This window comes from Achroia grisella, unplaced genomic scaffold (genome assembly GCF_030625045.1).
Source record: "Achroia grisella isolate CSIRO2021 unplaced genomic scaffold, CSIRO_AGI_Agris_v1 utg460, whole genome shotgun sequence".
Classification (NCBI taxonomy): domain Eukaryota; kingdom Metazoa; phylum Arthropoda; class Insecta; order Lepidoptera; family Pyralidae; genus Achroia; species Achroia grisella.
The window spans coordinates 724,584-751,407 of record NW_026712870.1 but is presented as its reverse complement, the minus strand read 5'-3'; the positions used below and the strand labels follow the sequence as shown (position 1 = coordinate 751,407).

Here is a 26,824-nt window from a genome sequence, read left to right as displayed (position 1 = left end):
TGTAGGATAAGATGAACATGAGGTCAGGTCAGTTAGCACATCGTGAATTGGCAAAAGTTGTATTGTTTGAAAAGTTTTTGTTTAATAATATTAATCTCAGGACAATTCACACAGCGCCATCTAGACCCAAGTTAAGCTAGTTAAAGCTTGTGTTATGGGTACTAGATAACTGATATATATACATACTAAAGTAGCATTTTCTACTAAAGTTGATAAGGTCTAATTTTAATTTAATGTGTTTTTTAATAAATTGAGCAATATAAAAAAAAATTAAATGCTATTGTAATCAGCGGGACTCTAGTCACTTACTATAAATACGTTTTACGATTTGACGGCCTCGGTGGTTTAGCATACCGCCTTACTTCCGATGGTCGCGGGTTCGACTCCTCGCACGGCACAAACATTTGTATTCATGAGTATGATTGTCTTGTGACGGTCTGGGTGTTTACTATGCAAAATATGTAATGTCTTTACGAAAAAAACTATGTATTTGTATCTGTTATCTAGTACCCATAATTTGCTAGCTTAAGTTGGATCATGGCGCTGTGTGAACTGTCCTAATATTATTATTATTATTAAAGATTATTTTTATATCTTCAAATTTAGCTTATATGTCTAAAATAGCTAAGATTTCGAGAATTTCTTTAAAATACCAAACTAACTCGGATTCTAAACTTGCACAAGATGCCTACATTTCGTAATATGCTCGGGAAGGACGCAAACAGGATACGCAGACGTCCCCGAGGACTGTTCGTGGAATCGTGGAGAGGCGCGAGATCCCACGACATAAATATCGACAAACACTCGAAGGATTCTATCCGGCTCGAAGGATCATTTTGATTTGTAATATTGAAAGTGAAAATGAAATTTATTTAAAACGATAATAATATGTAACTATACTACTACTGTATCTATACTAATGTTATAAAAAGAAAGATTTAATTTTTGTATTTCTGTAATGGATAAATTTAAAAAGATATCTATATCATCTATAAAAAAACTACAGGCTATATTCTATCCATCACAAAATACCTGTAGCTAATACTTGTACTATAATAAAAGTAGTATGATGCAACAAAAAAAATATAGATGTGTATGCATTACAAAACAAGAAATTATCTACGTTTCTAGACGGATAGTCATCAGGTTCTAGGATATAGGATATATTGTTACTAATGAAGACCAAAACATCCTCCCTCCTATTAAATGGGTAGATTTTAAACTACTAAGAGCTAAGAAGATGTTCTTGAATAGCATATAAACTTCTATGTTGCAATTGAATTTGTTTACTCCGCAACAAGAGAGAAAACAGAAAATAAAAAATGTAATGTTTTTATTTTCTGTTTTCCTCTTCTTAAGAATATTGTTATGTGTGTGTATATATCAAATTACAAACGAGTTAAATTTTTCATAATGATAAAAGAGAGGGAAGTGCGGTTGAATAATATGGCCGTTGTACAAATAATAATATAATCTATTGCATTAATGTCGCATACATTGAGGTGGTGACAGCAACCTGCCACTATAGCTCACCGCTATTTACATTTCCTATCTGTTTTGACACCTTGTACTAGTACTGACAGCAAAATAATTTACACTAATTTTTTGTTGAATTTAATTTTTCAACATGTTTATATAATCAAATCAAAATATCTTTATTCATGTATATCAATTAGAGCCTCTTATGATAAGGCAAGTTGGCGGAAAATGGAGGTGACTTTTACTCGAGGGGGCCACATACAAGAACTAAGAACAATTGTTAAGAAACTCAGCTCTTGTGTTTGAGCTTGTACATGATTACAAAAATGCAAAATATTTTTAAATTCAATTAAGCAGAATACAGTGACCAGCATATACTATAATATTATTATAAAACATACATATATTATAAAATTTTGGTAAATATCCGAATAGACATTTATTTATATTATATTTGATTAGGTACTTACAACATTTCAGAAGATCAGATATTGTATGTTTTCATCTTGAAATATTTCCTATTATTATAAACTTTGTTTTTATTCTTAGATTATAAACATTTATAATTACAGATTTTATATGTACCACAGGCTTATTGCAAGTTTTTCAATGTGAGACTCTTTTCAAGTTGAATTTTTACGTGTTGCAGGATTTTGCTTTTGGCTGTTGCCTTTCAGGCGATCTCCTTACGCCCAAAAACTAACTTTTAATGTAATGTGCATTTAAAGAAACTAATGGCGTGTATAAGAGGCAGAGGAAGGCCGAAAAAGAGATGGATGGACTGTGTAAAAGATGATATGGTAAGAAAGGAAGTAAATAACGAGATGACTGCGAACAGGGATGAATGGAAGAGAAAAACCTATTACGCGGACAGCAAATAAATGGGATAAGGAAGAAGTAGGTTATGATCATGATAGAAACTACATTTTTTGCAACAAAGTGACATTTCTGCGGACGGTACTCACCGTCAAATAGGGCCAGCGTGTTGTCCCTATGCGTTTTCGCCATCAGCGCGCGCCCTAATGGCCGCCCTTGTCTCGTCCGTCCGTTTATTTACGATTCCCGATAACAATCGCACGCCGCCAGCGACTAGGACGTGCGCTCTTAAAAAAAAACTCGTTATGCGATACGGATCCATGCTCACTTCATCATTCTTGTCTATTCTTACCTCGCAATTTATTGATGTGAAGAAGACTTGGAATATTTAAATAGGTTATTATATATTTTCCTCCTTCATCGTGATGCTTTGATGGTATACTGAAAAAAAATATATAAAGGAGTACATAAGGGCCGTTCAAGTATTACGTAAGCAGCAGTATCGTTTAGAAAAAGTCAGTACGTATTTTATGGGAATAGGTATAAAAATTTACAAAAATATACCAAAGGGTATATTGGAATTACCCTTAAATAAATTCAAAATCTGTTAAATCATTACTGAGCAAAGCCTTACTCATTAAACGATTACTTGAATGACGAGCGTGCATGGCAATATTTGTTCATGCACGGGATTTTCATTTAATGTTAGACATAGACGCCTATGTTTTCACAATTGGATGTATATACCGAACTGGACGGTATGGAAAAAAATAAAATTATAATGTAAAAAATTTTACATTCATATGCGGCTAAATGTATGATTAAATGATTTTTGAATTTGATTTATTACAATTATTTACCATAGCCGTAGTCATACTCTTTAATAACGTTAAATCAGTCATAGTGATAAGAGCAGACCAGTCCCTACAAGCAGAACCCGTTCACGAGTATGACGGATGATCCAGCCATCACTGCGCTCGACCATGTTTTAGGGAGCCCAATGACCCGGCCCACCACGCCGCCACATGTCTGGACATTTTAGTGGGCTATTTAAAATTACTATATGGTAGTTACAGTATTGGCACGAGAATCTTTGAAAGACTGGTTTTTGCGTATTATATATATAACATCAATAACTATTATTCTATTGGTCATTGGGCTCCCTAAAATATGGTCGAGCGCAGTGATGGCTGGCTCATCCGTCATACTCGTGAACGATTGCTGCTTGTAGGGTCTGGTCTGCTCTTATCACTACGACTGATTTAATCTTATTGCATATTTATATTTGACCCAAAAATGAGTGCTTGTTGGTAGTTTGTATTCACACGTTTCGACTTGTAAATGTAAACTTACAAGGATTATTTAAAAGAGCAACACACAAGTTTCTTGCTCGTTCTTCTTGTGATGAGACAGCTTTCCGAACGAGTGGTAGATAAAAAACAAATTGTTATGACTATTCAAAAGTGCTTAAATTAAGTTTATTTGAATAAATGATTTTCTATTCTATTCTATTCTATTCTATACTACAATACATTGATTTTTATTTAAATCGTCAAAAATGGTACACGTGTAACAAACTGCGAAAATATGCAGTCGAATTAAGAACTATCTCCTTTTTTGAAGTCGGTTAATAAAGTTTACGTGTGTAATGCAGAATTTCACTAATAGATTATAATAATGGACTATAAATCAGTGCATCAGGTGGTATATTCTCATGGCACTTAGGGTTGCCAGATGGTCGGGAAATCCGGGATTGTTCCGGATTTTTGCGTCTTATCCCGTGTCCAGTGGTTAGACCTTATTATCCCAAATTCTGAAGTAATTTTTTTTATTTCAAATATCGTATACGAATTATGTTTCAGTATTTAAGCACTTACTTATATTTTTTTTATACATTTACTAGCTGTACCCGCGATTTCGTTCGCGTGGATTTAACATTATTTTTCTAAAATAAAAGTGACCTAAGTTACTCATTACGTCAGCTACCTGTCAAAAAAGTCCCGTCAAAATCAGTCCAGCCATTTCAGAGAGTAGCCGGAACAAACAGACTGACAGCTAAAATTGTTATTATGGTGTATGTACCGTATTTATATTAATATGCATGTAGTAAAAAACGGTTAATTCAATATTACAAACAGACACTCCAATTTTATTTATATGTATAGATTATCACAATATTAGTGCATTTTTATACATTCTAACTCGTTTCAATTTTGTTATAATAATAATAAAAGTATGTATTTGAGAATATATGGCATTTTCCTTTTCAAATACATATATAAATCCGTTCAAAATAAAAAAACAAGTCACTTTTTACTATGACCACGACCCGTCGTATCCGTCAGGCAGGAGTTGGCCTTCAGCCGCTCCATAAGTCCTTCCGCGGGTTTGGAGTGCCATCTGCATACATCGTCCGGTGAAGCTGTAAAGGCCAGCTACGGCCAACAGCATTAGATTAGTCTGAAACAAAAAAAAACCACGTCCCGACACTGTTCTAGAATCCCGGATTTGATAAGTTTCTATCTGGCAACCCTAGATACACCCCATGCGAGATGCCGTGACCGGCAACCATTAGCGGTCATGATCATGGATGCTGAATGGATGCACTCCGCGACACATTCTCTTTCACACGGGATCTGTTGCTTGTAACAGCAACAGATATATGTTGTATTTTGTTTAAATATCTAAATTTTATCTATGATACAGGATCGGCCTAGTATAGATGCTACTGGTAAATTATATGTATGATGTGTATTTAACAAAAATGTAATAGTTTATAATGAGAATAACTGTAACTACTTCAATTGGTATCAATAAAAAATATATTATATAAAAAAAAATAATAGACAGCTGTTCGGGTTAATACAGATGTGTTTTTTATATCATAGAGCAGTTGCAACTGTAATAATTTTGCACAATATTCTATTTATTTATTACTCTTTATTGCACCATAACAATAAAAAAAATATACAAAAGAAAACAATATTTAAAATATATGGGTACAAAAGGCCGTCTTATCACTTATGGGATCTCTTCAAGACAACCTTTGGGTAGAGGAGAAAAAACAATCTATACATATAAATAAAATTGGAATGTCTGTTTGTAATATTGAAATAACCGTTTTTTACTACATGCATATGAATATAAATACGGTACATACACCAAAATAACATTTTTTACAATTTTTGTCTATCTGTCTGTTTGTTCCGGGTAATCTCTGAAATGGCTGGACCGATTTTGACGGGACTTTTATTAGCAGGTAGCTGATGTAATAAGGAGTAACTTAAGCTGCTTTTATATTAGAAAAATAAAGTTAAATTCCACGCGGACGAAATCGCGAGTACAACTAGTATGCAATATGATTTAAATAATATCTCTGGATTGATACAACGCTGTTTAGTCACATAGATACTTATGTAACTACTTTTTTTTTTAATATAACTGTTATAACCAATACGTGATACGATTAAATGTCAATACACATAAAATTCCAAGGCACAATACTGTTGCATTTAGGGGAAGTTTCAAGTATGCCGCCACTCACTACTGGAATAACATACCAATACCAATTCAAGATCTCAAATCAATTTACACTTTTAAACGACACCTAAAAAAATACCTTTTGCAGGTACAAAAATCAATCTAGGCAAAACTACAATACTAGTTTATATATCTGTAGCAGACACCGTGAGGCGGTGGAATTCGATCGTCTGCCACACTCTGGTATCACTGCAGGAGCGATCACAATAAATAAGAAGGATACGTGCACTTACTTGGATGGAGTCTTGTGCGACGTTCTGGTTCCACCTTAATTTCAACGAGATGCTTCGAAGAGTATTCTCCTGGATTTATCCTGGTTATTCGGTAATATCACGATTTGCGAGACGACAGACCGCGCGTATGTCAAGCCAAGTGCATGCGTGGGTTCACCGCGCAAACCAACTTACGATTGTGACCGCTCCAAACATTACGCGCGGTAAGCGAATAAAAAATGCACAATTTATGATTGGGACGGTACATAATTCCGCCCACCGAAATCCGATAGGCATTTCTTTAAATAAAAATATACATATAAAACGATACTAATAAAAAAAAAAAAAAAACTATTATTAGAAATACAGATGAACTACTCACTAATGCTATAACTATACCTACGATGTAAAACTACGATAGCTAAATATAAATAATAAATATTAAAACGGTTCATTGGGTAATGGGCATAATTTGACCAAAGGTCTCTTGATCAAATTATCCTTATCTGTTCGTACGGTAGCCACGCGAACCAGACCATCTGGTCCAGGGTGTAATTCTACAACTCTCCCTATTTGCCAATGTAAAGGTGGATGATTATCATCTTTGATAATGACCATTGAGTTTAATTCTAATGGCTTCGACTCTTTTGTCCATTTAGCTCGCAAATTTAACGAGTGGAGATATTCGTTTCTCCATCGATTCCAAAACGATCGTTGGAACGACTGAATCAGTTGCCAGCGATCTAGCCTGTTGACATTAAGGTGAGTTACATCCACATCTGGAACAGATGTCAATGGTTCCAGAGTTAAAAAATGTCCTGGTGTTAAGACTTGGTAATCATTGGGATCTGAACTCATAGGATACAAAGGCCGCGAGTTCAGGACTGCTTCAATTTGACTAAAAAGTGTAGCTAGTTCCTCGAATGTCAACACCTGATCACCTACAACTCGATATAAATGCGTTTTTGCAGCTCGTATTTGAATTTCCCATACACCTCCGAAATGAGGTGCAGAGGGTGGGTTAAATTTAAATTCGATCCGTTCTGTCTCAGACGCGATTTTAGTGAGAGACACGAGTTGATTACGAGCACCGATAAAGTTTGTACCACAATCTGCGTGTATTGTGGAACATCTGCCTCTCCGAGCAACGAAACGACGTAAAGCAGCAATAAATCCGTCTGTAGAAAGACTGGAAACGGTCTCTAAATGTACAGCCTTAGTGGCTAAGCATACAAATAAACAAAGATAAGCCTTGTCTATTTTAGCTCCACGATATGGTCCAGTTTTAATACGAAACGGACCAGCATAATCTACTCCTACAATAGAGAAAGGTTTTACTTCATTTACACGATATTTTGGAAGGTCGCTCATAAACGGTTGTAACGGTTTAGGTTGGAGTCGATAACAATTAAGACATTTGGATAAACATCGTCTTATAACGCGCTTAGCCGATATAATCCAAAATTGTTGCAGTATTAAATATTGTGTAGTATTTACGCCACAATGACAGTTGCTCAAATGAACCGATTGTATTAATTTAGATGTGAAGGGATTATTCGATGATAATAACGCCGGATGCTTTTGTTCATACTCAAGCCCAGAACGAGAGATCCTGCCGCCCACCCTGAGTACATCCTGGCCATCGATAAATACATTGAGTTTACGAAACGACTTTGGTAATGATTGACCAGAACGTATTCTTTCTAGTTCAGTAGGAAATGATAAAGTTTGAACGTATTTTACTAGAATATAAAGTGATTTGTACCGTTCTTCACTAGTCAAGACTGAATCCGAAGAAAATTCAGATTTTCGTAATATAGTGAAGCCTACCTTATCGACTATTGCATCCAGCGAGAGATCGCTATTGAGTAAATCCTCAAAAAAAGGATCGAGATTAGGATGTGCCATCTGTTGAGTTAACAGAGTCGCGGTTCGCCTAACTTCTGAAAGCACCGTACTGTCATTTGTTTCCTTAACAAATACAGGGGTTGATGGCCACTCGGTGTGTGGTTTACATAACCACGTGGGCCCCGCCCACCATAACGAATTGTTAATAAGTTGTCGAGGAAGCTGTCCTCGCGAACAAATATCTGCAGGGTTATCATTTGTAGGAACATGACGCCACCGTTCAATCGTTGCAATGCCTTGTATGTGACTAACTCGGTTTGCAACAAAAGTTGTCCACTTTGATGAATGTGATCTAAGCCAAGAGAGAACGACAGTCGAATCACTCCATAGAGTGACAGAGAAATTAATACGCGGAGCATATGCCTCTTCCACGAATTTGAGCAAATTCACCAATAATACTGCCGCACATAATTCTAGACGTGGTAAGCTGAGCTTCTTTAAAGGAGCTACGCGAGCCTTGGAGCATACAAAAAACGTGTGTACACGATCGCTACTATCAGTAACACGCAAATAGATCACAGCACCATAAGCCTTTTCTGAGCTATAACAAAATCCGTGAAGTTCATATGACACGGCGTGATCGATAGTACACCGACGAGGCACGAATAAATTTTGAATCGATGGTAATTGCTGAATATAGTCATTCCATGTGCGAACTATGTCATCCGGTGGTGTTTCATCCCAACCTATGCCAGCCACCCAAAGTTGTTGAATTAAAATTTTGGTGTGAATCGTCAACGGGGAAAGAAATCCCAAAGGATCAAACACCCGACTAACTTCACTCAGAATTGATCGTTTAGTGCACATTTTATTAAGAGGTTTTACATGAAAGACGAATACATCATGGGATGGATCCCATTTCAGTCCGAGAACCTTCAGTGTACATGGTTGTTCATCAGTAAACGATTTAGCTTCAACCAGGCAATGCTCAGTCAGTACATCGTCCAATAGCTCAGGTTTGTTACTAGCCCATTTTCTTAACTCGAAGTGCCCATAATTGAGTAATTCAACAACCTGTGACCTCACCTGTCGGGCTTCGATCATAGTGTTAGCACCAGTAACAATGTCATCGACATAGATATCGTATGTAATCGCCCTTTTTGCTAAAGGTAATGTGTCACCCTCATCGCATGCGAGCTGCTGAAGAGTTCGACAGGCGAGAAAGGGAGCCGATGAAACACCGTAAGTAACGGTGTTCAATTTGTACTCTGATACCGGTTGTCGTGAATCTGAACACCACAAGATGCGCTGGTAGTCCCGATGTGTTGGACTAATAACAATCTGCCTGTACATTTGGCGTATGTCCGCCATAAAGACAATAGCGTGTTCTCGAAAACGTAAAAGAACTTTCGTGATATCAGTTTGACATTTTGGTCCAATTAGCAATGTATCATTTAATGACTGACCAAGATTATCCTTTGCGGAGGCATCAAATACCACACGCAATTGAGTGGTGGGACTGTCAGGCCGTACAACACAGTGATGCGGGATATAATATTTTCCGCGACGCTTTTCTGAAGTGGGTACCAATGACATATGACCACTCTGAAGATAGTCAAACATAAATTCAACGTATTGACGCTTTAAATCAGGGTCACGCGATAATCTACGTTCGAGAGCATAAAACCGCCTCTCAGCAATATCACGAGATCCCGAGAACACGGGTTCACAAGAATTTTTGAACGGTAAGTGTACCACATAACGACCGTGCTCATTCCGATGTGTAGTTGCGATATATTCCTTCTCGCAAAGAATGTCATCTGGGGTAAATGAATTAGCTTGAGGAACGTTATCGATTTCCCAGAACTTCTCCACTAATTTTGTAAGATCATCATATTGGATCTTTGATTGCAGCGCAACCAATGACGAACCTGATAATGAAGTCTTTCCTAGTAATAGCCAACCAAATACTGAATTAAATGCAGGTGGTTGTTGTGGATGGATGTAAAGGGAGGGGACGCCCTAAGAAAAGATGGATGGATTGTGTGAAAGATGATATGAATAAAAGAAGAGTATGTTTAGATATGACGATTGATAGAGATCAGTGGAAGAGAATGACATACTGCGCCGACCCCAAATAATGGGATAAAGGCAAGGCAATGATGATGGTTGTGATGGACCGCCCTTAAGTCGTTCTGTAAGTAACGAATCCGCAAAAATATCTGCACCGAGCAACAGATCCACGGGTCCGGGTACATCAAACCCAGGGTCCGCTAAATCTAACGATTTGATATGTGACCAACCAGAAGTATTCAATCTCGCGATTGGTTGGTCACCACAGATCTTAGGAATGACGTGCATGTCAAGTTCAAATGATACGTTTGTATTATTTGTCGATAAGCTTCCTACGATACCACGCACTAAACCACTGATGGAAGCTGACACGTCACCCAAGCCGCTTATTGAAGAACAAGAAGAAATCATATTAAGATTTAAACGATTTACTGCTTCTTCAGTAATAAAATTATTTTGACTGCCGGTGTCAAACAATGCTCGAAAAGTATTGTTATTCCCGAAACTGTCCTTTACCGTTACAAGAGCTGTTGCTAACAAGACAGTTGTGTTAACACTTGAATTTTGTGTTAACAGTGATGAAGTGTTACTGGAATTTGTTACTTCCCTATGTAACAATGTATGATGTCTACGCTTACATTTTTGACATGTGAATACAGAATTACAAGTTTTCAACTGATGCGACGATTTCAAACAGTTATAACACCACCTTTTCTCGTTTACAATTGCCATTCTTTCATCTACTGATTTTTCGAGAAACGATTTACATGAACCAATTGAATGTGATTGACTACAAAATGGACAACTAGACGACACTGATCTAACGACACTCGACGATGCACCAGTAACCATACCGGTTTTAGACTCATTAGTTGCTACGAGTGTATGCGAAACGTTCATGCGCCTTGTATGAGTACCGGCATGAACATTCGACAAGTCACGAGAATTTGAATGTGGCTTCTGTTCGGTAAAATGTGTATCACGACTATGCGCTTCACACTTAGAATGCAAAAATTCACTAACTAATTTATAAGAAGGAATTTCGATATGCGAATATTTTTCTTCGAACTCACGACGCATCTTTGTGTCAAGTTTTGACAACAAATGGTAAATAAGAATAAAATCCCACTGTTGAATTGGCAAATTCACTTGTTTTAATATATTCAAGTTTTCATCAATCATATCCAGCGACCGACGAAAATCTTTAACATTATTAATTTTAAATTCAACATTTAAAATTTCGCGCCAACATGTAAATGCTAAGTCACGCTTATTTTTATAACGATTAACGAGTGCGCTATATGCATCGTGATAATATTCACCGGTTACCGGGTACGAACGTATTAACGCTAAAGCTTCGCCTGAAAGGGATGATCTTAAGTAATGGAATTTTTCCAAATTATTTAAAGACGGACAATCATTAATTAATGAATTAAAAATATCGATATATTCAGCCCACTCCTTTATATGTCCTGAGTACGTTCTTAATGAAATTTTTGGAAGTTTTATATGAGAAGAGGTCTTTTGCTCCGATTTCGACGGTAAATTTGAATTTGTATAATTGCGTTGCAAAGCCAAAATGTTAAAATAGATATCATCAAAACTTTCACGGACACCCTCATCATCCGACTCAGGATCATCCTGTAATTCTAAAATAAGAAGATGCGCATTTTCGAAATCGGTAGTAATTTTTTGTAATTCATCACAATACGATAAAAATAGATCTAACTTTGTTGCATCCAACTTCGCGTCATTACCTATTTGTAATGCTTTAGATAAACGGTTAAATGCAATAGTTCGTTTTCGTCGCAAGGAAGGCAAATCACGAGTTGTATATTCGTCATGTTTCGATTTAGTTCGTTTTGACAGGCTAAGTTTACGTTTAGTAGTGAGCGACATCTTTAACAAAGAAAAAATTTATTTCTATTTATACACTAATGGAAACGAATAGATAACAGCTCACAAGTAATGTTCGAGAATATTCAAACAAAAAAAAAAAAACAAATAATTTTGAGGGTAGTAATGAATAGAACGTATGATGACCTAAATTATCACGTAAACAACTCTCTTTAACTGAAGGACTAAATTATATGTACGTCGCGATAACTGTTACCGTGAAATTAATAACAAATGTAAAACCTTACAAATGTTTTACTATTATAGGATAGTTAAATGTTATGCCAGAGAAAAAAAAATGTTTTTATTACTTCTCACTATTACGAAAGGTACATAAGAAATATAATAAATATTTCTATTAGTAATGATTACTTTTGTCACTACTAATACAATTAAGAATTTGTCTGTCTTGTTTGTATAGTATATATAATTTTATTATAAGTAAAATTATTACGATATCATTCGATAGTTTACATTCAACAATTATGTGAACCGATACTAATATATAAACACCGATTAAATATAAGATTGTTTATATGATTCCACACAATTGTTAAATATAACGATTTTGTAATAATAACCAGATTGGGAATTTTATATTTAATGTTTATGCAAGCCGAATTCTATTTATAAAAACATCAATATGAATAAGATTGTTTTTATGATTTTACAAAAACATAAAATATCGATATGACAAAACCAGGTGAAACTATTAGTTAATTCTTCAAACCAAACCTACTCATTACAATGGCAAACAGAGAGTTACAACTGCGTCCGTATACCCACTTATTTTAGGAATAATGGATACCGAATTCGTATAATGAAATTTAATGATATTTAACGATTTATAAATAATTGTATTTAGTAAATATATACATATATATGTATATAATTCTATGTTTAATCGAAATATGTAACGTCCCAGTGCAATATAACTTATACAGCTGATCTGAACTATGAACTTTCGTTTGGTCGGGTTTTAATTCGACCGACGATTATCCCGGGTTTCGGCACCAAAAAGAGATGTAGCAGACACCGTGAGGCGGTGGAATTCGATCGTCTGCCACACTCTGGTATCACTGCAGGAGCGATCACAATAAATAAGAAGGATACGTGCACTTACTTGGATGGAGTCTTGTGCGACGTTCTGGTTCCACCTTAATTTCAACGAGATGCTTCGAAGAGTATTCTCCTGGATTTATCCTGGTTATTCGGTAATATCACGATTTGCGAGACGACAGACCGCGCGTATGTCAAGCCAAGTGCATGCGTGGGTTCACCGCGCAAACCAACTTACGATTGTGACCGCTCCAAACATTACGCGCGGTAAGCGAATAAAAAATGCACAATTTATGATTGGGACGGTACAATATCTGTATCTTTATATTCCCTCTCCTGTATCTCTTTTGTTTGACTGTATTTATATCTAGTATTGCCTTGTCATTTGTGTACTATTTTTATTTATTTATTAAACTTTAATGCACAGATACATTAATAAAGGTGCACATGGCGGACTAACACCTAGAGGCATTTTCTCCCAGTCAACCATAGGGCAAACAGAGATTCATGTGGGCGGTGCAATATGAATGTGCATATAATATGTAATACTTACATAACTTAATAATATATATACAAATCAACAATGAAAGTCAGGTCTCTGAAGGACGGATAGAGGAATATTTAAATCCCATCAAAAACATAAATGTGTAATGATAGCCGAGTTTAATATTATGATATATGCCTTGATTGTTGATTTCTACGACAAAAGAGATAAGATCTAAATGGGTGCCAAGTTCAATGGTCTGTCCTGAAATGTATTTATAACAATATAAAATATCATTTCTTCTTATAACTTAGGATAATATACTGTAGCCTAAGTTCTAACTTGGCCAGTTCTCATATACCAATTATTACTTTCGATTGCTAGTTACTACTAATATTAAAATAGGAACCGACAAGTAACATGTTTAGAACTTGCGAAGGCTACAGTATATTTCGTTGCTGCTTGCCAGTTTACTTGAAACTCGGCTTGACACGCTACCGCGTGTCTAGATAGTATTGAAAATTGGGATAAATGGAATTACTCTAGTTCAAGGAAAGGTGTTACCGTAATTTTTATTTAAATGAAAATTTGGAAGCGCTGGATTTAATATCAAGGGGTAACTCATTACAATGTCTGATACTATCTCTATTTCAGCTAAATGTGTATTTATGTATATTAATTTATATCAATTTATTATATATTTAATATTATACCATATCATAAATCGTGTACAACACGGCAATACACCACCCCAGGTCATGTGCTGAAAAACAGCGTTGCAGCGCTCCAGCCGCTGCAGCATTATGCTGAGCACGGACCTATGCAGTAGATGCTTCGACAGACATACAAGCACGCACACGCGCACACACGTAATTTGTGTACTGTTTTTTTTTTTGTAATTGTCGCACTGTTTGTTATTCTTTTTTTTGTTTGTTTAATGTGTGTTTTAGTTTTTTCTTCTACTGAATATATATCATTTCATTTCATATACATTAAAAACATTCTTTTAATCAAATTCAACCAATTCAAACGAGGATCGAAATTACGTCGGCTTAGCCAAGGTTCAAGTCTATTTGCTTCAAAGCCTCAGTCTAAAGTCATATCTTTCTTGTGGTTTAACAGACCGCCTCACTTCTGTTAGCCGCGGGTAGACTACTAGCTCCGTACAAACATTTACATTCATGATTCTAATTGTTTGTCTAGGTGTTTTCTTTGAACCATATTTATTTACTAAAATGTATCTGTGTATTTGTATCAGTTAGCTAATACCCATAACACAAGCTCTCCTTAGCTTGGTACCAGAAGGCGCTATGTGTCCTAAGATTAAAAAATAAAAGCCCTTAATGAAATCATGTTCATCTTCATCATCTGCTTCTTCCTTATCCCATTTATTTGTGGTCGTCGTAATATGTTTTTCGCTTCCATTCATCCCTGTTCGCAGTCATCTCGTTATTTACTCTCTTTCTTACCATATCATCTTCCACACAGTCCATCCATCTCTTTTTCGGCCTTCCTCTGCCCTTATAACCATCCACATTCATATATAACACCTTTCTTAAAATATTATCATCATTCCTACGCATTACATGTCCATACCATGATAGACGATTACTCTTCAACCTCATTGACACCGGTGCCACTTTCATATTTCGTCTAATGTATTCTTATAATCAATTATTTAGTGAGAATGTGTTGTATCTCATTCGGTAGTGCTTTATCTACACTGCACATACATATAACATTGTGTCTGTTTGTTTATCCTCAGTAGGGAACGTGGCGGGACCGTTGTGCTCTTGACCGTGCATACCATTTGGAGATTACTGTAATCACATTCGATAATATATGATTGAGGACTCTAATGTTCTTATGCGTACATTAACAAGATTTACTTTCTACTCTTTCTGGACAATACACACAGCGCCATCTAGACCCAAGCTAGCTAAAGCTTGTGTTATAGGTACTAGACAACTGATGAAAATACATGGATTTTGTTTCGTTAACAAATACATATTGTACATAGAAAATACCCAGACCGATACAAACAATCACTCATGAATAAAAATGTTTGTGCCGTGCAAGGAATCGAACCCGCGAACATCGGAAGTAAGGCGGTGTGCTAAACCACTAGACCACCGAGGCTGTTAAATAATAAATAATCAATACATTAATTTTTACTAGCTGACCCACGCAACTTCGTCTGCATTATACTTACTTGACCGATTTGTATAATATCTTTTTAAATTATAGCCTGTGTCATTCTGAAGTATAAGCTATATTACTAAAAAGTTTCATCAAAATACGTTCAGCAGTTTTTGCGTTAAAAGTAATAAACATCCACCCATCCGTCCATCCATCCATCTGTATATTATCAATTTTTTTTATAATATTGCAATACAAATATATATTAAACAAAACGTAAATAAAATTATACAATTTCGACTAAGCAATACAAATAAATGATTAATAATTTGACAATTTGGTCCACGTGTGGTATTTTTGTAGATATTTCAATAGTAGTACCACAGATAACATAATATTACATAGTAGTACATATTACACCGTAGGTAGAAATTATTACCTATGATGTAATATATCGCGATAGAATATAAATTCACTTCCCGTGTCATGTTGGCCTGGTGTCATGAGGAACACCATGAAGTGGCATGGAGTTTTTAGTGAGTACAAATCTCACGTCTTCCCTTGGCCTCACCGTGTTCCCTTGGTGGTCGAATCAAAAATAAAAAAGGTAGGCATGACTACCCCAAAAGACCTATAACTACAGAGGGTTCGTTGACAAATTGCTTCACAATTGAACAGGACAGTTGCACCCTTGTGTGGCAGATACTCTATCCCCCGACGCGTCTATGACGAACTGCACAAAACATGTTTGTTTTATTTATGTTATGATTATTATTCCTAACTAGCTGTACCCGCGACTTCGTCCGCGTGGATTTTAACTTTATTTTTCTAAAATAAAATGTAAGTTACTCCTTATTACATCAGCTAATAAAAGTCTCGTCAAAATCGGTCCAGCCATTTCAGAGATTAGCCGGAACAAACAGACAGACAGACAGACAGACAAAAATGATAAAAAATGTTATTTTGGTGTGTGTACCGTATTTATATTCATATGCATGTAGTATAAACCGGTTATTTCAATATTACACACAGACACTCCAATTTTATTTAAATGTATAGATAATATATATATATATATATATATATATATATTATATACCGTGACTTCGCTTACTACTTTTATGGATGTAAGTGCTCGTTATTTACGAAGGAACAGATTTTTCTTCAATCTTTGTATTCAATTTATTGTTAGGAATATTTGACATTGTGTACGTTTTAGACTAGTGAATGATTTTGTAACTCAATTATTGTTAAATTCGATACAATACTTTATTGGTATGAATAAATAAATAAAGAAATTAGTACATTAAAACCCCTAATAATAGGGATACGTTTTTATAAGTTCCAGTGCTAAACAAAACAGTGTTAAACGAGACTACCTTACTTTCTGTTCTTCAGAATCACTACTAACAATATTTGTGTGTTCTTCTTGCTCGGTTAATTCCTTGAACTCATTATTAGAAAGACTAGCTGCTGTTTCTTGATTGCCTCGACGTCTTTCCGTTATGTTCCGATTCCCAGGATTGAAATAAAGGAGCGTTAAACCGAAATATCGGTAAGCGGAGTCTTACTGTATCTACATACATCCTTGAAAATCATAGTGTTTCTACCCCATTTTGATCGCAAAGTATGAATTCGAATTTGACAGATACCAATATTTTTGAGTCGAAAATTAACTTTCTGTTACACACTCTTATGATATGTCAAATCTACCGTCAATTCGGAATGATTTCGAGATGAGAACTGACAAGAAACTCAGCTCTTATTCTTTGAAATGACACACATGTTCCTTTCACACAGTAATGTTTGTTCTTTTGTGTGCAGTATAACACTTATAGTCTCACAAATCACAACAGATCTGTGTATTAATCAATCTCTCGATGGCAATTATCTCACCCCATGCTTCCAAATTCACCATTGTATGTGTTTCATAATGAATATAAATATAATCGAATATCATAGAGACTAAAGGTAGTCCAATTATTCAAATCGGCCACGGTGGTCTGGCGGTTTAGCACACCTCACTTCCAATGGTCGCGGGTTCGATTCCTCACACGGTACAAGCTATTATATTCATGAGTATAATTGTTTGTATCTGTCTGACTGTTTTGTATGTATATTATGTAGGTATTTAAAAAAAATATTCAGTGCACAAACCTGACCACCGCTACTGGAAGCGTTATGACCTTCTCTGTTAGTGATCAAATTCCGACCGTTATTTTATCTACACCCATATACACATATTACCTCTAAACAAGACATCATCAGACAATGTACATATAGTTTGAATATATTTTGTAAGACTATTGTTGACTGTTCGGCGACCAAACTACGACTCCTTTTACAGTTTACCTCTAGTAACATACCTACTACATCTTACTAATATTATAAACTTGAAAGTTTGTGAGTGTGGATGGATATATGTTTGTTACTCTTTCACGCAAAAACTACTATACGGATTTTCATGAAACTTTAGAGTAATATAGCTTCTACATCATACATATATTTCCATACTAATATTATAAATGCAAAAGTAACACTATCTGTGTCTCGCTTTGACGCCAAAACTACTAAACCGATTTAAATGAAATTTGGTACACAAATGACCCAGGCCCTGAGAAAGACATTGGCTACATTTTATAGCGAAAATGGATGTAAGGGGTTGGAAGGGGAGATAAAAGGTTGTACACAAATATTGTTTTTAGGCTATTGATTAAATTTAAATAAATACGACATTCAAAGTGTGTAGAAATTTTACCTTTAAGGGGGTAAATAGATTTGGGGATGAAAATTCGTCATTTAATGTCTATTCCACGCGGACGAAGTCGCGGGCACAGCTAGTCCAGTATAAGAGGGTAATAGAGACGGTCTGGGTATCCCGCCGCCTCACTGATTTACACCGAATTATTGTACGTATAAATTCAACAACTAACAAACTTTTTACGACGCCACGTTTACGACTCCATAGCGTTTCGGAACGTGTTTATTTTTATTTCCACCCGACGCCGTGTTAAATAAAATCGCGTTTCTATAATAGATTTTAATTAAAGCATATACGACTTGTGACAATCGTGTACGGACATAAATTTAACACTAAAAGTATCTGGTGAACGTTTTTATATTTTAATTTCGTCTAACCTTTTAACGATCGTAATCTATTTACTCTAATGTAGAAAGTTGAAGATTGTTTGTTAGTTTGAACGCGCTAATTTCTGAAAATTACTGGTCAAATTTGAAAATTTGTTTTTACGATTTTTAGCCCAATACTTCAGAAAGGTTATAGACGTGTAATATAATGCTTTCACCTTTGATAGCCAATCGAAAAGAAAAAAAAAGAAGAAATCCTAGCCCAAAAACGTTCTGGCAGTTTGTTGTAAAATCTTACAAATCTCATAAAATGAATTACTAATTTCTTCTAACCATTTAACGATCGCAATCTATTTTAATATGTGACTTTTACTTCTTTGTTTGAAAGCGCAATTTTCTGAAAATTACCAGTCGGGTTTGTAAGGCCCTTTTTGACATTTTTAGCCTAATACTTCAGGAAGATTATAGACTATTTTATATAACAAAAAAGAATTAAACCAGAAGAAATAAAACTTGAAAAAAGAAATAACCCAAAAGCGTAGATTTAGCGCATGCGGATATGGTTTAATATAATGATCTCGGATACAAGACGGCCGTCATTTTTTTAAAATTACACTGCGAGTGAAATCGCGGCGGATCTCTAGTTTACTGTATCACTAAATATATAGCCTGATTATAGAAGCGACACGACTTTGTGTGTCCACACACACAAATGTGTGCATGTAGCAGTCCATCACAGACAAGTTGTTGGTACACGTGTTGTTAACATATTTTTTTTATAAATGATAATGTAATGGTGGACCCGCCTGCGCTATGGTTTACGCTGGCGGGGTACCAGTGGAGGATGATAAGATGAGAATGAAGTCAGGTCAGTTAGCCCATCGTGACAAATTCACCAAGAATTTATCACGATGGTTTCCAGGGGGAACCGCGTGGAGGTCAACCTGACATGGTACATTGCTAGCAATAAGATCATCAATCCACATTACTAACAATCCCCTTTCCCCCCTGTTAACATATTACATGCCGCTTGCTGGCTCTAGCTCTATATTTTCCAGCTAAGTAACTAACTCAAATTCAAGTAAACGAGTGCTGCTTGTAGGGACTGGTCTGCTCTAATCACTACGACAGTTTTAGCCCTAATGTGTACTTAATTTCTGACCCTACTAAATTAGTGCTAGTTGGCGATTTGTATTCGCACGTTTCGAATTGGAAATGTAAAATGGCTGGCTCATCCTACATACTCGTGAACGAGTGCTGCTTGTAGGGACTGGTCTGCTTTTATCACTACGACTGATTTAATGTTATTGTATATTTATATTGGATCCTAATAAATTAGTGCTGGTTGGTAGTTTTTATTCACACGTTTCGACTTGTAAATGTGAACTTACAAGGATTGTTTAAAAGAGCAACACGCAATGTTCTTGCTCGTTCTTCTTGTGATGAGACAGCTTTCCAAATGAGCGGTAGATTTAAAAAAAAAATGTTGACTGTTCAAAAGTGCTTAAATTAAGTTTATTTCATTAAATGATTTTCTATCCTATTCTATTCTAAATAAAAAAAATATTATTAAATATTATTTTTTCTTTGTTTCCAGGTGTTGAAGTACTGCGAACATCTGCACGGAAAATGGTACTTCAGCGAGATTCGCGCTATCTTCTCGCGGCGGTACCTGCTGCAGAATGTCGCTATCGAAATGTTCCTCGCCAGCAGAAGTAAGCACATTCTTCTCCAATTCATACCTTCACTTGTCTTCAACTTCACTTTTCTATGTCAATTTTAGTTATTACTAAGGTTTTGACCAATTAGTTAATATTAATTTGATTATCTCAGATCAGCGCGACGGTTAACTGGTGGAAAATGTCATCAGGCATTAAGACCGCCAGTATACGAGTTTGTGTGCAAAAGAATTACAGTTATTGTACTGAATAACGAAATTTAATTATAAATAATATCACTTAGAAATGAAGTTATAAATTTGAAATGATATACATTCAAATATATATATATATGTATATGTATATGGGTAGATAAGTATTTAAAAAAAAACTGAGCATTATCTTGTCAACAAACTGTTCTACAGTTTGGCGGGTCAATGTATAAAAATAACTGTACTTATCTTTATTAAATACATGTTATAAATAACTTCGAGATACTGTCCAATAAAAAAAAGTATAAAGTGGGATTATACCTTTAAAAAAATACATCGTAGTTATAACAGATTGCAGGAAAGTGTTTGCAAAAAAATTTTCACACACAAATCTTTGAAACGTCTCGACTTATTTTTTATGTGAAGTGACAAAATACTTGTAAGTCTTAAAGTTAAATGTAGAAGATGATAAAAAATTTGGTCAATCAACATCCATATAGTATGTATAAATAAATTCTTTAGTTCTTTGATCTTTTACACACTTTAGCACACAGTCGTTTGGAAAGTGTCAAAATACTTTAAGACTTAAAATTAAATGTAGAAAACCATAAAAATTTAGACAATACAAAATAAAGCACAATAAAGCCCACACAGTTGTTTTTTATCTTCTAAAATGACACACTGCTCCTTTATGATTCCAGCGTCCATATTCTTCGCGTTCCCGGACCAGGCAACAGTGAAGAAAGTGATCAAAGCACTGCCTCGAGTGGGTGTCGGCATCAAGTACGGCATCCCGCAGACCAGGTCAGTGCTCATTTTTTTTTATAGCACAGGACAGACAAGCATGCGGCTCGCCTGATGGTAAGTGATTACCGCCATCCATGAGCATCCGCAACTCCAGGGGAATTGCAAATACGTCGTCGCCGTTTTAAAAAGGAATAAGATCTTTTCTACAAGTTTTCCATTTCGTATCGGTTCGGAAATACCATTGCTGGAAGGTGATTCCACAATGTGGTTGTGCGTGGCAAAATTTTTCTAGAAAACCGCACAGTGGAGGACCGCTATTCATCCTCAGAATGATCAGGTGATGATGATCAGTGATGATCAGGGTGGTATTTTAGTTTCTAGCGGGTGGTACGGTTGTGAAAATCAGCAGCTGGTATTAATCCGAACAATTCCTCAGAACACCACGATATTTTATAGACCCTACTATGATCTTCATACTCAATAGTTAATCGGTACTCGTAAATGCAAATAAAGTATAAAATCCTTACAGCTAGTAAAAAACACGAATTCTTAAAGAAAAACAAAATATACTCAATACTCAAATGTATGTTAGGTCTTCACCCGCTTCATAAGTCCTTCCGCGGGTTTGCAGTGTCATCTGCACTCGCTCCTAATGACCGGTGAAGCTGTAAAGCCTATTGCCAACAGCATAAGATTAGTCAGAAAAATACATCCTTTCTAATTTATTCAAATATATCTCGCCAGTTTTTTTTTGGACTACTCTAATGCTGTTGGCCGCAGCTGGCCTTTATAGCTTGACCGGACGTTAGGGGGCGAGTGCAGATGGCACTCCAAACCAAAGGAAGGACTTATGGAGCGGCTGAAGGCCAACTCTTTCCTGACGGATACGATATATCTCGCCAGTACCTACCTATATATATATGTAGTACATACATTCTGTTAATGTACTATTGCTATTTTTATTAAACAGGTGCTGCCACCTATGAATATTATTACATACTTGTAAGCATACATCAATAGCATAGTCTGCTTAATGAAGTTTTAGTAACAATAAATGATTATAGATGGCGTTACTTTATTTGTAAATACTGATATGAATTTCTATACCATGATTATATTGCGAGCAGCAGGACCGATCGTCGTGGAGATCTTTGGGGGAGACCTATGTCCAGCAGTGGACGCCTTACGGGCTGCGATGATGATGATGATGATGATTAAATTGTGTACTAAACGAAATAAGTAATAATATTAAATGAAAACTACAACTGAAATAATTTTACCTCTAAATAAACAGTAATACCATGTTACGACGTGCTAAAATTTGATAGAATTATTAATTATGTAGACAGAATTCTAATGCTAAAATTAGCAGAAAAAATATTCGACGTTAGTTCAATTTTAGCATGATTGTCTACTTAAATTTTGACCACGATTTGGGAAAAATATCTATTTGAATATATGTCCAATATTGATTATTTTATTAATATTATAAACACGAAAGTTTGTGAGTATGGATGGATGTTTGTTACTTTTTCACGCAAATACTACTAAACGGATTCTTATGTAACTTTACAGTAGTATAGTTCATACATCAGAATAACGTATAGGCTATTCACGCGGCTGAAACCGCGGGACAGTAATTTTATAGATTTTTTAAAAACAAATAGTAGTAGAACTTCAATAACAATATATAAAATTCTCGTATCATAGTGTTCGTTGCACTACTTCTACGAAATTGCAAAACCGATTTTGATGAAATTTTACATGTATACTCGGTAAAAGAGTAGGTTGTTATGTATTTATATACCGCTATGTGATAAGGGTTGAATGTTTTATTTTTTGGACAATATATTTATGTTGTTTTTTTTATATCCTGTCTTTCAAGTGGGATCAAATTGCACACAATGTGCAAATCAAATTAGCAAACGGTTCAGTAGTTTAGGAGTCCATCGCGAACAAACAACAAGACACGTAATTTTTATTCACGTTAAAGGCACACGCACACACAAAACACTATAATAAATACAAAAATAAAAACAGATATACAATTACATTAGCCAAGTCAAACAAAATACAATACACAACAAATATATAGATAAAATAAAATGCAATACAGTTAACAACAAAAAAAACGGTATGACTAACGTAGTGTGTGTGCATAGCCCATACGCAAAAATAATATGTTTAGAAAAACAAACAGACCAATACAAAGAGCGTTGCTCAATACTTTTTGATATTGTAATGTGGTGATCGAACCGGCGACCACTAGAAGGCGAGGCAGTGTGCTAAATTTTTGCACCACCGCGGTTGTCAAAAAATAAAACAAATTATTGAAAACAACACGTTTTATATTCAAACGGATATTAAATATTATGATCACAGTAATATTCATATAACACATTCACTCTGCAATAAATTGATTTCAAACGTAACTAGAACTATTTATTTATATACAGAAATGCTTTTTTTATAATATTATAAAACATACAAAAATATTTCGCCTCAATAGGTACTGGCTTATGTTGAATGATTTCGTATTCAACTAACAATTTGAAAATGCAATAAGTTAATTTTTAACTCGAATTCATAACCCAGTTAATTAACGCTGTTGCTAACATTTTTTTATGTAATTGAAATAACAAACTAACTACCACTTGATGGTATGTGGTAACCGTCACCCATATACATGACAGCACTACGGACATCTCGTTATCATGTCCGTGATATCACTCATGCGTTTCCATTTCAGAGAACTATACTGTCAAATATTCTATTTTTTCTCTTTATTTATTTAGAATCTTAGAGCGTATCGTAGAATTTCATATAAAGATAAAAAATGTACATTTTTGTAATTATAATGTATATAGCATTTTAAAGTTGTAATTTTAAACTGAGCAACTTAGCTTAGCATCTGCAACTATAAAATTGATTGTTTCAATCGTTTATTACTAACAGCGTTAAATAATTAAGCTATTATTTCAATCAAACAACCTTGCTACTCAACTAAGTTTTGAATATTACTTCTGCAACTATAGGAACAGTTCCGAGACAATTGCAAACACATTGATTTTAAGCTGTTTCAATTGATAATTGTTACTAACAGCGTTACATAATCAAACCATTGTTTCAATCAAACAATCTTGCTACGCAACTAAGTTTTGAATAATATATTCTATCCATAGTATTGCACTCAAAATACACTATAAATCCATAATTCATAAAACCTTGAAACGTAAACCTATTACTGCTATTAAATTGTTTTGTCCCATTCTTTATTCTTATTATCTGATTGTAAAGAAAATGACAAAACAATAGTTAAAGAACTGTCATTGTATTTAGGAGTTATTAACCAAAATTTCAATAATAATTCATCTTAAATCCATAACAATCAAATTTGAGAGGTGGAGATATCTGAAAATGCTAAAAATTTCCCCTTATATTTGCTACGGAGAGATTTTACCAGCCACAATTTGCTTTCCACTCTGCTAAAGCCAGTCTGTTTTATGTTTGTACTTAAAAATAGCCAATAATATATTATATACAATATCTTAATAAAAATCGTCACTTTGTATACATTATAACAACTAAAAACTATGGAATGTAACACACTTAAATCTAATTCAATCACAAAAATTATAGAAATATTCGATCACATTGCAACATCAATCACATATTGGTAACTATCATTCAAAAGTAATACTTTGAACTTAACAAGTGCTAATTAAATATTTATTAAATACAGGGTTAGTAATAAATACACTGAGACGAAAGTCAAAGATAAAATTGTTGAAACTGAAGTTATATCAACAAGAAACAAAGTAGACTATACTACTGCTAATGAGGAAAGATTTGATCTTTTGTTCACAATAGATGAACTCAAAAACTTGACAGAATTATAAAATTCTTTCACCTATGCATATAAAGCTATATTATCAACCAGTAACGTAGTCTATATTCCACGCAACGATGCGGGATTTGCTAGTCTTAAAATAGATTTACACCTTTCCAAGTTAGCTCACCCCGTAGTTTTCTACTTTGCTTTTTGAAATACTTTACTTTCAATAATATTACCCCTGACTTACGTTCTCTTTAGAACTAATCCTTGTACATCGAGTTTTCTAATTTATTCTTTTTGTTTAGTCTTTTCGTCTTTTTCCTCTATCCAGTACGGTGTGAATAAATCTTTGTTTTTCTCTAAAGAGACCGCAGCTCCTGCGCTGTGCCTTCGCTGTACCTGTCTATCTTCAATACTGTACTGTTTGTCTTTTGAGAAACAAGCCTCAGGGTCTGAATCGTTCCTATCTTCATCAAACTGCCTCATTATTTCAGTCAACGACTTGCCCTTAGTCTCTGGTAGGAACCATAAACAATATGCTGCTCCTATTAAAGCACAGACTCCGAATAAATATAGAGTACCGTTGCTAGTCAGTAATTTTTCCAACTGAGGATAAGTCTTTATGTTAAAGAAGATCAGGACGTAAGCGCAACATGATGTGGCTCCAGACATGACTCCTCTAATGTCCTGAGGATATAACTCCCCAGACATAATCCACGGTAATTGTAGAAAACCTACCATGCTGAAAGACACGTGTAGAAGAACACAAGCTAGTTTTACTAGTGGTGGCCCATTAAATGTGTCACAAATGGCTGCTCCGAGCATCGCCATGCCTAATAAAAGTCCCGATGTTGCAGCTAAAGTTTTTCTTCTAAAGCTGTTGATCAGGCACGCTCCTACAGCACCCATGAAGACTCTTACTCCTCCAACAATGATAGAAGCGGTGAATTCATTTACGCTAGTACCCACAGATTTGAAGAAATCAACCGCATAGTACAGGATGACATAAATACCTGACATCTCTTGGAATATAAAGAACACTATCAGCACTATAAAAGGTTTTAGTACACTCCTCCGTTTGAACAGACACAATTTCTCTTTGAACGACATTGTCTCTCCAGACTTTCGGTCTTTCGTGAACTCCATTAGTTCCTGCTGGGCTGCACTGTTGTTTTGGCGAAGCCAGAACATTGAGATATACGCTTCCTTCATGTGCCCTTTAGAAGCTAGCCATAGTGGCGATTCTGGGACGAAGTACATCAGGAATGGGGTAAGTAGTGATACTCCAGCGCAGATAGCAGCGACCTTCCTCCAGTGCACGAAAGCACCTAATGAGTAGACCACAAATATGCCAGTAGACACCAGGCCTGGACCTAGTGCGCTCAGGACCCCTCTTTTCTCTGGTGTCGTGATTTCTGCGACATATATGTATGAGACTGTTGACATACCTGTAAAGTAATGAAAAAAAAAGTTTTAATAAATAAATTTTCATCACAACAGTTGTATAAACTAATTTATAACTATGTTACAGGCTGGCTCGTCTATTGGTTTAAGATACCGCTTTATTACCGAATGCTCGATTGCTCCCAAGGTGCATTATATTCATGAGTATGATTGCTTCTATTGGATCAATAGATCAAATCAATCCGACCGTAACCACTTCTCATCAGTTAAACCGCCATCTTATTCGGCAAAATATTAATTCGTTAGCTAGTTCAATAAAATTCAGACTGCATTAT

At 35.3% G+C, this 26,824-nt stretch overlaps 2 protein-coding genes across 4 annotated transcripts in view; one reads left to right on the top strand and one right to left on the bottom strand.

The window, feature by feature from the left end:
• LOC131845204 (neurobeachin-like) overlaps window positions 1–26,824 on the top strand; it is a 244,531-nt gene that overhangs the window by 139,600 nt on the left and 78,107 nt on the right. Inside the window, exons 4-5 of the mRNA XM_059194245.1 lie at window positions 20,231–20,348; window positions 21,205–21,307. Of these exons, the coding sequence (XP_059050228.1) occupies window positions 20,231–20,348; window positions 21,205–21,307 (221 nt within the window). The remainder of the gene's footprint in view (window positions 1–20,230; window positions 20,349–21,204; window positions 21,308–26,824) is intronic.
• Window positions 24,684–26,824, bottom strand: part of LOC131845179 (facilitated trehalose transporter Tret1-2 homolog) — a 53,017-nt gene continuing 50,876 nt past the window's right edge. For all 3 annotated transcript variants that reach the window (XM_059194216.1, XM_059194215.1, XM_059194214.1), the window contains exon 5: window positions 24,684–26,533. In XM_059194216.1, the coding sequence (XP_059050199.1) occupies window positions 25,374–26,533 (1,160 nt within the window). In that variant the 3' untranslated portion in view covers window positions 24,684–25,373. The remainder of the gene's footprint in view (window positions 26,534–26,824) is intronic.